This window comes from Syngnathoides biaculeatus, chromosome 6, assembly GCF_019802595.1.
Source record: "Syngnathoides biaculeatus isolate LvHL_M chromosome 6, ASM1980259v1, whole genome shotgun sequence".
Taxonomy (NCBI): Eukaryota; Metazoa; Chordata; class Actinopteri; order Syngnathiformes; family Syngnathidae; genus Syngnathoides; species Syngnathoides biaculeatus.
This window is the reverse complement of record NC_084645.1, coordinates 10,738,536-10,751,081: the sequence shown is the minus strand read 5'-3', so window position 1 is coordinate 10,751,081 and position 12,546 is coordinate 10,738,536. Positions and strand designations below refer to the sequence as shown.

Sequence of the window (12,546 nt, the reverse complement as noted above, 5' to 3'; positions counted from 1 at the left end):
TCCTTGAGCCATTACCTTATCGTGGTGGAGTGGTTTGTGTGTCCCATTGATCCTAGGAGTTGTCCGGGGCCTCACACCCCTGGTAGGGTCATCAACGGCAAAAAGATAGTAGGTGAGGGACCAAACAAAATGCAGCTCCATAAACCCCTATGACGAATACAAATATTGGATGTAGGTTTCCCTTGCCCAGACGTGGGTCACTGGGGGTCCCCCTGGAGCCAGGCCTGGAAGTGGGGCATGAAGGCAAACGCCTTGTGGTCAGGCCTGCACCCATCCGCGTTTGCTAGGCACAGCCTGAAAGGGTAACTTGGGCCCCCCTTCCTTTGGGCTCACCACCTACAGGAGGGGCCATAGTGGTCAAGTGCATTATGAGCTGAGTGGTTGCCAAAGACAGGAACCTAGGCGATCTGATCCACGATACATAAGCTGGCTCCAGGGATGTGGAATGTCACATCTCTGGCAGGGATGGGGCAGATGTTTGTGTGCGAGATGGAGAAGTTCTGACTAGATATAGTCGGGCTCAACTCCACACTCAGCTTGGCCTCTGGTACCAATCCTCTTGAAGGGGTTAACTCTCTTCCACTCTGGAGTTGCACACAGTAAGAGGCGCAGAGTAGGTGTGGGTATAATTATTGACCCCCTGCGTCAGTCCCTGTACGTTGGGGTTCACCCTGGTGGATGAGAGGGTAGCCTCCCTCTACCTTCGGGTGGGGGAACAGGTGTTAACTCTTGTTTGTACCTATACCCGTAACAACAGTTCTGCTGGGGTACTTTAATGCAGAACACGAGCAATCTTCTGTTACTGGACTTCTGTGCTCATCACGGGTTGTTCATAACATACATCATGTTAAAAAATAAGGGTGTCCACATATGCATTTGGCACCAGGACACCATAGGTTGCAGGTCAATGATTAACTTTGTGGTTGTGTCATCAGACTTGCGACTGCATGTCTTGAACACTCCTCTGAAGAGAGGAGCGGAGCTATCAACTGACCTCTTCCGAAATAACTTTGCTCATGTTGCACGGGATACAGGAGACATTGAATTTGAGTGGACCATGTTCTGTGCCGCCATTGCTGAGTTAGCAGATCGGAATTGTGGCTGTAAATTGGTCGATGCCTCTCGTGAAACTATTGGTGGACACCAACAGTGAGGAATGCCATCAAGCTGTAAAAGGATTCTTATTGGGCATTTTTTCCCTGTGGGACTCCTGAGGTACCAGCTGGCCAAGCGGAATACAGCTCTGGTGGTTGCTGAAGCAAAAACTCTGGCATGGTTGGAGTTCGGTGAGGCAATGGAGAAAGACTTCCAGATGGATTCAAGGAAATTCTGGTCCAGTATCCAGCATCTTAGAAGGGGGAGCAGTACACCATCAACATTGTGTATAGTGAGGATGGGGTGCTGCTGACCTTGACTCGAGATGTTGTGAGTTGGTGGGGAGTATACTTCGAAGACCTCCTCAATTCCACAGACACACCTTCCTATGAGGAATTGGGGTCTGGGTTCCCCGAGATGGGCTCTCCTATCTATGGGGTTGAGGTCACTGAGATGGTTAAAGAGCTGTATGGTGGCAAGACCATGGGGATGGATTAGATTCTTCCAGAGTTCCTAAAGGCTCTGGATGTTGTGGGGCTGTACTGGTTGACATGCCTGTGCAACATCGCATGAACATCGGGGACAGTGGCTTTGGATTGTCAGACTGGGGTGGTGGTCCCCCTTTTTAAGAAGGGGAACTGGAGGGTGTTCTCCAACTATAGGAGGATGACACTCCACAGCCTCCCTAGAAAGGTCTATTCAGGGTTGCTGGAGAGGAGGGTTCCTCGGGAAGTTGAATCTCAGCTTCAGGGGGAGAAAATGGGATTTTCATCGTGGCTGTGGAACAGTGTACTGACCCTACATCCTCGGCATGGTCCTCGAGGGTGTATGGGAGTTCACCCAACCAGTCTACCTGTGTTTTGTGGACTTCGGGAAGGCTTTCGACCATGTCCCTTTGGGAGTCCTGTCGGGGGGTACTTTGGAAGTATGGCGTATCAAACCCCCTAACACAGGCTTTTCAATCCCTGTACTACCGGTGTCAGAGTCTCCATTGTCAGCAGTAAATCGGACTCGTTTCTGGTGAGACATAGACTCTGCCAAGGCTGCTGGCCCTCTATCACTGATTCTGTTCATAACTTTTATCGACAGAATCTCTAGGCAGAGCCGAGGCATAGTGCGGGTCCGGTTTAATGTCCTCTGTATTGCAGCTCTGCTTTTAGCAAATTATTTGGTTCTGTTGGCTTCATCAAGCCGTAATCTCCAACTCCCACTGGAGTGGTTCGGAGCAGAGTGTGAAGTGGCTGGGATGAGAATCACCACTTCCAAATCTGAGAGCATGGTCCTCAGTCTTGTTCAGAAGTGAGGGATGAATGGAACAGGAGATCGGTGGAGCATCTGCAATGATACAGACTTTTTATTGCTTGTGGTAAAGAAGGTACTTAGTCGAAAAGCGAAGCTCTCAATTTACCTGTCGATCTACATTCCTACCCTCACCTATGGTCACGAGCTTTGGGTCTTGACCGAAAGAACAAGAGAGAGAAATAAGGTGAGAATTTCGGTCATCCGGAAGGGGCTCAGAGAAGAGCTGCTCCTCCTCCGCATTCAGTGGAGTCAGATGAGGTCGTTTGGACATCTGATTCAGATGCATCCCCGGTGAGGTGTTCCAGGCACGTCTTAACTGAAAGAGATCCCAGAGATTAACTGGGACACGTTGAAGAGAGTTTGTTTCTCGGATGGGCTGAGAACATGAAGTGGCTGGGTAAAGGGAAGTCTGGGTGTCCCTGCTAAAGCTACTGCCCCTGCGACGAGACCCGGATAAGTGGTGCAAGATGGATGGATGGATAGACAGACAGACAGATAGGCAGGCAGGCTGACTGTCAGTGAAATTAGAATATCTATGTATTTTCTTTTCACAGGTCTTGAAGTCCTAAAGCAAGAGACCGCAGTGGTGGAAAGGGTTCCCATCCTCGGACTCTACCAAACGCCGTCTGATGGCGGAGGACGTATTGCTTTATACGGTGACTCGAACTGTATAGATGACAGCCACAGGCAAAAAGGTAGCTTTGGTTCTGTTTTGTATTGTACCTTTGATTTGGATTTTTTTAAGAAGGCTTTTGGAATCCAGAATCAACAATTTTTTTCTGTTTTATATGTCATTCAGACTGTTTCTGGCTATTAGACGCTCTACTTCAATACACGTCTTACAGCATGACACCTCCTAGCTTAAGCCATTCCCACAGTAGGATGCCACCTCCCATGGGGACCGAGCACCCAATGCCACAGAGATTGGAGGGTAAGTAAGGAAGATACAACTGATTGTGATAGAGTAGACCGGGCTCTACTACAAATAGCAAAACCTTGCGGTTAATTGACACCCATTGTAATTAAAATATACATTTTATACATGTATAAAACATATAAAGTGTGTTGACGCCAAAAGTTTATATATACAGTGCCTTGTGAAACTATTCGCCCCCCTTGAATTTTTCAACCTTTTGCCACATTTCAGGCTTCAAACATAAAGGTGTAAAATTTTCATTTTTTGTTAAGAATCAAGTGGGACAAAATTGTGAAGAGGAACAAAATTTATTGGATTTTTTTTAAATACTTTTTTAACAAATAAAAGACTGAAAAGTGTGGCATGCAATATTATTCGGCCCCTTTACTTTCAGTGCAGCAAAGTCACTCCAGAAGTTCAGTGAGAATCTCTGAATGATCCAGTGTTGACTGATGATGATATAATACAATCCACCTGTGTGTAATCAAGTCTCCGTATAAATGCACCTGCTCTGTGATAGTCTCGGGGTTCTGTTTAAAGTGCAGAGAGCATCGTGAAGACCAAGGAACACACCAGGCATGTCCGAGATACTGTTGTAAGTTTATACAAGTCTGATTTAGATACAAAAAGATTTCCCAAGCTTTAAACATCTCAAGGAGAACTGTGCAAGCAATCATATTGAAATGGAAGGAGTATCAGACCACTGCAAGTCTACCAGAACCCGGCCATCCCTCTAAATTTTCATCTCGAACAAGTAGAAGACTGATCAGAGATGCAGCCAAGAGGTCCTTGATCACTCTGGATGGAATGCAGAGATCGAAAACTGAGGTGGGAGAGTCTGTCCGTAGGACAACAATCAGTCGTACACTGCACAAATCTGGCCTTTATAGAAGAGTGGCAAGTAGAAAGCCATTTCTCAAAGATATCCATAAAAAGTTTCGTTTAAAGTTTGCCACAAGCCACCTGAGAGACACACCAAACATGTGGAAGAAGGTGCTCTGGTCAAATGAAACCAAAATGGAACTTTTTGGCCACAATGTAAAATGATATGTTTGGCATAAAAGCAACACAGCTCATCACCCTGAACACACCATCCCCACTGTCAAACATGGTGGTGGCAGCCTCATGGTTTGGGCCTGCCTTTCTTCTGCAGGGACAGGGAGATGGTTAAAATGATCCAAAACATAAAGCCAAATCTACAACGGAATGGTTCACAAATAAATGTATCCAGGTGTTAGAATGGCCAAGTCAAAGTCCAGACCTGAATCCAATCGAGAATCTGTGTGCAGACCTGAAGACTGCTGTTCACAAACACTCTCCATCCAACCTCACTGAGCTCGAGCTGTTTTGCAAGGAAAAATGGGCGAGAATTTCAATCTCTCGATGTGCAAAACTGATTGAGACATACCACAAGCGACTTGCAGCTTTAATTGCAAAAAAAGGTGGCGCTACAAATATTTAATGCAAGTGGGCCAAACAATTTTACATGGGGCATGTAAAATTGAAATTTACTTTTCAGGTTTTATAAAAAATAAAATATCCAATGAGTTTCGTTGCACTTCACAATTGTGTCCCACTTGTTGATTCTTGACAAAAAAAAATGTAATTCTATAACTTGGTTTGAATCCTGAAATGTGACGAAAGGTTGAAAACTTCAAGGGAACCGAATACTTTCACAAGGCACTGTATATCAGATGGGATTTTTCCGTTTAAAGACGCAATTCTGTCTTTTTAAATTGCATAAATAATTTTTTTTTCATTTTTCTGCAATATTCCGACTGTAACCCGTGCCAGAATCCACACTCATTCATTTTCCAATCCGACCTTTGCAAGCAAGGCGGGAGCGAGGCAGAATGTGATGCGCATCTGTTGATTGGTCGAATGTAGAACAGGCAGGTAATGGGCCCATTTGCAAGTGAACACAACGGCGGTGGAAAGATGAGGAAAGATGCTTTGCGAGTGAAAGAAATTGATAGAAATGTCAAAAATAAGTTAAGATGGGATTTGATGAAACTAGTAATCGTCAATCCCGTTGGAAAGAAGGAAGTTACCACTCTGTTAAGAGACTTTATTCGCAAAATCGTTCGACCTGGTAAACATTGTTCACGTATTGTCAGTATACTATTAACTATGGATCAAGAGGTTTCAAGGCATTGGAAGTTCACGCAAAACGACAAAAACACTTTGAAATCAACTAGAAGCAAGGAAAACGAACTTTTCCATAGCTGGTACATTTCGGATGTCAACCCAAGGCCAACAAACCTAACGGACTTCATCCCCTACTTCCACTACTCCTGGTATTGAGAGGCAAGATCCACTGAAACAACCAACCCCAGTTGCAGGCAGGATCTTAACAAAACATGACATTAACAATTGTCAAATTCATGCATTTCATTTATTTACAAAAACGAGAAATTTAAAACCTTTTTGAATGGATATGATATACACGTTTTGAAAGCACGCTTGCATGCCATGATGCACATCTAAATTCAATTTTGTTTCACTTCTAGTAGTTTACTTAGTTGAATTTGTATTTGAATTTAAATTTTTTTGGGGTAAAGGTATGCACCTAAATAAAGAACATATTGTGTACATTTTGAAAACGGAATAGCATTTATTTATAGATGTACTAGATACATTTAATTCATAATACAATTTATAAAACTTGCACGTTAAAATTGGTGATCATCCTTTGATCATGCTTGCAGCCCCCATACATTGCAAAACATTTCATTTTTTTGTTTCACTGTGAAGTCAAATCAAACCAAACCTCCTGTTTCAGTTCAGTCAGGATCACCTTAATTATTTAATTTTGTTGAATGCCACAATAGTGAGAAGAGAGAATTTTATTTTTCTTTTCTTCAAGTTCAAAACTTTACATACACAAAAATCCTGTGTCCTTAAAAAAACACAGGGAAGCACAGGTGATGAGGTCATGGCTTTGGAATCTCCTGCTAGGTTAACTGATCAGACGTGACTTAATTGACGGCACACCTGAGGATGTATTTAAGGCCACACCTTAAAAGCTCTGCTTCCTTGTTTGAAATCATGGGAAAATTAACAGAAATCAGCTAGTAAATCAGAGAAAGAATCGCGTGGTTAATTCTTCAGTGCAATTTCTGGATGGTTGAAGGTGCCACGTTCATCTGTTGAAACAATTATACACACGTATAAACATCATAGAAATGTCAAGCCTTCACACTGCTCAGGAAGGAGACTGTCTCTGTGTTCCAGAGATGAATGTGTTTTGGTCCAAAATGTGCGAAGCAACCCCAGAACAAAAGCTAAAGATGTTATGAAGACGCTGGATGATTCACAGTGAAACGGGTCCTGCATAGACATGGGGTGAAAGGCCACTCATCAAGAATGAAGACACACTCCTAAAGAAACTTTTGAAAAAAAGCCAGATTACAGTTTCCAAAAAGACACTAAGACAAAGATCTTAACTCCTGGAGACATGCCCTGTAGTCTGAAGAAACTAAAGTGGAGCTGTTTGGCCGTAATGCCCAACGTTACATTTGGAGTAAAAAGCGGCAAGCTTTCCGACCTGAGAACACCATGCCAACTGTGAAGCATGGAGGTTCCAGCAACATGTTGTGGGGCTGTTTTGCTGCACCAAAATCAACCGCATCATGAAGAGAGAATGTTACATGGAGATATTGAGGTAATTTCTCCAGATGTCAGCCAGGAAGCTACAACATGAGGGCAAATGAGTCTGAATGAACAAAGTCCCTCAGCATACTGCCAAAATGGTTAAGAAGTGCCTTGAGGATAACAAATGGAGTGGCCATCACAAAGCCCTGATCTGAATCCCATTGAAAATTTGTGAGCGGATCTGAAAAGGAGTGTGAGAGCAAGGCAACCAGCAAACCTAACTCAGTTACACCAGTTCTTGCTGGAGGAATGGGCCACAATTCCAACAGAGTGCTGTCAGAAGCTTGTGGAAGGTTACCCAAAAGATTTGACCCAAGTCAACGAAATTCTACTCAATACTAAGCAAATGTATGTCAAATTTTGACCTCGAAGAAAATATAAAATTCTCCAAGACATTGTCACTCATTATTATGGCATTTAACAAAATAAAATAATTTTGTGGATCCTGACTGACCTGAAACAAGGAGAGCTGTAATCTGATTTGATTTCAGACAGTGAGGGAAAAAAATGAAATGTTTTTTGCACAATGTATATAAACTTCTGTAAACTGTATATACATTATATACATATGAGAGAGAGAGAGAGATAAATGACTTAACGGCGATCAGATCGATGTGATCGGTATCAGCCGATACTTAACATCTAATCGATGTGATCGGTATCAGCCAATAGTTAACATTTTATGCTTATCGGCTTTCATGTCATAATTCGCCGATCCGATCAATGTCATTGATTGGCTCCGCACAAGACGTTTGGTATTGCCTCTTCGACACGTATGAATCCAAAAGCTTGTTTATTTTTATTTTTTTCTTGTGGTGCAGTGGTGTAACTATCAGACGGCAAATCAAGTTTTTTTCAGTCTTGTTGGGAAAAAAAAACATCGTCAGTGAGGGACTATTTTGTGGTATCTCAGACAAACAGCATGCAAGTTATTTTAAGTCTGTGCAGAACTAAAGTACCTTGTCAGGAATGTCTTCTTCATGCTTCAAAAACAATTTTTTTTTTCCGGTCACTTGACTACACCAAGAGGAGCATGCTGTGTTCAAGTAAAGAGCGTGGGGGGAAGAAATAAATAAAATAAAGGAAAACTCAAATGGACATAAATTCTGGATAACACCTGTCCATATAGCTGAGATAGTGAGAAAGGTAGAGTAAGCATGTGAATAACAGTATTTGTAATTTAATTACAGTAAGTTAGTACCAGTTAAGTCCTTCGTAATGTTGATTTGACCAAAATGTATGTTTGTGGCCATCCTTGAGTGCCCCCTAGTGGTCATGGATGTTTTAACTTTTGTTTAAAATGCAAGAGAATAATTTTGAAGATACAGTACTCAGTGTAGAGTACACAACTATAAAAAATAAATTAACAAGTTATACACTAAATGAACAAGTCATGTAAATAGGCAAATTGTCACATCTTATGATCATTTTGGTGATTGCTTTTTTAAAACTTGATCAGTGATCAGCCCCAAAAATCATGTAAAGTCTCTCTCTCTCTCTCTCTCTCTCTCTCCTCTCTCTCTCTCTCTCTCTCTCTCTTCTCTCTCTCTCTCTCCTCTCTCTCTCTCTGTATAAACAAATACGTGTATGTGATGTGTGTGTGTGTGTGTGTGTGTGTGTGTGTGTGTGTGTGTGTGTATGTATATATATATATATATATATATATATATATATATTTTTTTTTTTTTTCACTACTGTGAAAACAGAAAATGTGTAACAGTCATGGTAATGTTGGTTATTTGATATATAGATGTTTTTTGTATGCAGCTACCTATACAGTAAAATAAGGCAATACATTTTAGGTTAAAAAAGAAATCCTCGATCCTCACAGAGCTTGTAAATATATATCACACACACACACACTCTTACACTTACACGCAGCGGGTACAGAAATGAAGCATGCGCAGACGGAACTTTGTCCAACGTTAATCCGAATGGCGAAAATTAACTTCTGATCTTTTAAATATGAATATAAAATATTTTATCCCGATGAAACTGACTGAAATTCCATTTGGCTTTGGCATGATTTTTCATGATTTCAGAGGCATTGGCAAGTCAAACCCCGATAATATTTATCACGACAGTATTTGGGAAAATTAGAATAAACTCTTCTTCTCTCCATCCATTCATCAAGGACTTCCGTTAAAGAAAAGAAGAGAATCGACAAAGCACATGTAGAAAACCGTCAGTATATAAACCTTCAGTAGTAAACACAATATGACATGAGCAAGTAAATGTTGGTAAGATAAAAAGAACACCATCAACCACTTTTCTTTCTGCAGTGTTCTTGCCAAGTTGGTTTGCTAGCATGTGGTGTAGTGACAAACTTCATTGTTTTTTTCAACATTTCATGAAGATCATGTTTTTTGTTTTTTACATTTTTTACTTTTTTTCCCACAAGTAAAGCTTATCAAATGCTGTTGTTGATAGAGCCTCAATATAACTTGAAGTAATTTATTAGTAAATATTGTACAATGTTTTTGTGAAAACATTTGTAGATGTATGAAGCACATAAAAAAAAAAATAAGGGGCTCTTGGTGTGAAATCCTCTTTCAATAAATGTTGTGGCGTGGAAAGCAAGTAGAGATTCCCATTATTTCCATCATTTTGTGGTAAAATTATCGCGATTGTAAACTAAAATAAAGCTTTATTTTCTCATATTGCATGCCCTTTTAGGGGGTCACTGTACATTTTATGTGGTTATATCTTTCTGTGGAAAAAATACCAGTACAAATAATGACAAACTTAAAAATGATCTCTTCCCCTTTTCATAGGTAATCATCTTTACCGCTATTCAAAAGTTCTGGAAGCTCATCTTGGGGACCCAAAGCCCCGCCCCCTACCAGCCTGTCCACACCTCTCTTGGGCAAAGCCGCAGCCAGTCAATGAGACGGCACCCAGGTGGGATTGAATAGACACCACTGATGTTCATCTGTACTTTCAAGATAGACATTTTAGTGATACACGTCTCTTTGTCAAGGGAATTTTGTTACATTTATGGATACTGTGGTCCATATATTTCACTGAATGTTCAGTTTAGCAGTGAATGCTTGACGAACCTTCATGAGGCATCAGAATACTTCAGCCATTGTTTTGAATAATGGTTCCTTTCTTGATTCTTAATTTCCCCAAATTTTTGAATTATGTTCTGTGTGCATAAAATTTGCATCATCTCTGATATGGCAAGTTTTATGCTTTTCTGACCATTTCAGAAACTGGCATAGCGAAAGCGGGCCGAGGACTGAATGTGATTGTTCAGAAATATAACAGTTTAGCAAGTGACCCATTCAAGAGCAGATTTGAAGGTTTTTTGTACTGTACTCACCTCACCTTCAACTAAATTGAGAAACAATGGAAAATACAGTTCTTGATAAACAAACCCAATTATTATTTATCTACCATGGTCCTGCCTGAAGTTCAAAATAGCACAACAACCATCCCCCAGGTTAAGGGTCAAGTGCACCTACCACTGTGCTATTTTCAGGACTCCAAAATATTTTTTTAAAATCTATAAATGCTATAAAAACTCTACAGTTTAGTAGCCGATATAAACTACAAAAATCTTCATCCAAACTCTGAGCTGACTTGTGATTCAATAAGGGGTTTTAATGGCGCTAACATGAGGGGTTTAAATTGTTGTTAAACCTTGTGGCAAAATATAAAGTGCTTCCCAAAATCGGTCTCATAGTAGAGCTGAACAGCGAGGATTTGGACGTCATCGCTTCCCGCTCCTCCCATAAATGATCCAAACCTCGATAGGCGTTTTGTGGAAATGCTCCCTTCCTTACACGACACACACTTAGAAGATTCTACACCTCTAGTTACATCACTACCGTTTAGCAAATGTAAAGAATCATAAATTGTTACTATTATGCACATTGCCAACTTTTTATTTTAGAGGTGGTTTGAGCTTGGAAATTGTGTTTTTCATCCTGTGTGTGCAATTCTCTGTGCTTTCAGTAACCTATGGAAGCACCAGAAGCTTCTGTCTGTGGATCTGGACAAGGTGGCACTGCCAAACGTGAAGCCTTACCGTCCGCAGGTCCGACCTTTATCTCCTGGGGAGAGTGGCGCCTGGGACATCCCTGGAGGTGAATTTCTGTTTCTTTTTTCAAACTGCGTTTTAAAATGTCTGTATCAAGGGATGTATACTTAATGAATGGAACATTTTTCATCTACGGTTCATATGGTTACAGGCATATATATCACTCTTAGAAATCCACTCATTGTCCCTTTCAAAGTAAAATATGATCTCAACACCAGTGGGAACAAGGCCCATCATTTTAATAGTCCACCATTAATGATGATCCACATACTGTTTTTGCAAAAGTCTCTTGAACTGAGAATTGGTGCCTGAAATTTTAACATTGACTATCTGGTACACATCGTTACCAAAATATGGTTGGTTACATGGAATAGTTTGCTTGATTCATGCAGAAACATAGCATGAAACAGTGGTTTTAGGTGAGGCGTACCTTTCCTGGGGGGATGCTAGTGAACGTCAGTGATTGTGCTGCATGAAATTTAGAAAGTTTAAAAAAAAAAACAAAAAAAAACCATGTTTTAATCTTGTGAGCTAAACTAACATTGGCAAAATAGACCAGAAATTAAGTTTTAAATACAGTGTAGGGGGAACGCAAATACAGTGTAGGGGTAACACTACACTAATGCAATGACTTATGCGTTGAATTGGTTTCATGACCACGATTGTAACAATCCAAACACTCCCATCATCTCTCCCAATTGAAATGAATGAAAATGCCAGAACTGTTCCATCCCTTGTGTGCTTTCTGTTGTGCCTGCTTTGGTCACTGAGGTACAACACTGTCAACATACAGATGTAACAAAGTGACTCAATAAGTCACAGTAATAGAGTAATCCCTCATTTTTTCCGGTTAATGGGGACCAGAAATCCCCGCAAAATGTGAAAAACTGCGAAGTAGTGTGTCAGAATGTGGACATTCAAAGTGTTTTTTTTCCCCCCAATATCGAAAGTGTCATTGTTTTATGTTTACACGACAAAATAAAACTGGCAGTGGCAGTAGAAATAGTGAAGTTACTCAAAGATGATGAATTTTGGAAATCGTAAGTGGCCTTATGTCAAGCTGAGTAATAATACAGTGACTGTGCATGTCTCCTTCAAGACTTTCTTGTATACCGTTTCAGCTGGCACCATTTCACGACAGTGTCACAAATTTTTGCTTCCATCGAGCAACAGCTATTATATAGAAAAACATTTAAGTCAAGGTACAGCTCTAGATAAAATGTATTCCATAGTAGCTTTGGCTAGTGTGCAATTTTGTTGGTTAAAAAGTCAATACTGCTCTAATAGACTATGCAATTTTTGTCTTAAATATCAAAATTTTCAGTCTGTGCAGGACTGAAGTACGTTGTTGGGAATGTCATCTACATGCTTCAAAAATTTTTTTTCGGTCACTTGAAGACTGTACACCAGGAGGAGCATGCTGTGTTCAAGCAAAGAACGTGGGGGGAAGAAATTGGATTTTGTCTCAAATCCATGTTTACAGTATATTCATGGTATCAAAAAATCCTGCTTCTGATATTTGATGTTCCGTTTC

General features: G+C 40.8%; 1 protein-coding gene across 4 annotated transcripts in view; it reads left to right on the top strand.

Annotated features, from left to right (window-relative positions):
* mbtps1 (membrane-bound transcription factor peptidase, site 1) overlaps positions 1–12,546 on the top strand; it is a 45,160-nt gene that overhangs the window by 32,063 nt on the left and 551 nt on the right. For 3 of the 4 annotated variants that reach the window (XM_061821610.1, XM_061821611.1, XM_061821614.1), the window contains 4 exons: positions 2,952–3,092; positions 3,197–3,328; positions 9,742–9,868; positions 10,928–11,058. In XM_061821610.1, coding sequence (XP_061677594.1) covers positions 2,952–3,092; positions 3,197–3,328; positions 9,742–9,868; positions 10,928–11,058 — 531 coding nt within the window. Of the gene's footprint in view, positions 1–2,951; positions 3,093–3,196; positions 3,329–9,741; positions 9,869–10,927; positions 11,059–12,336; positions 12,452–12,546 lie in introns of all 4 variants that reach the window. The other variant, XM_061821613.1, reaches the window with a different exon arrangement.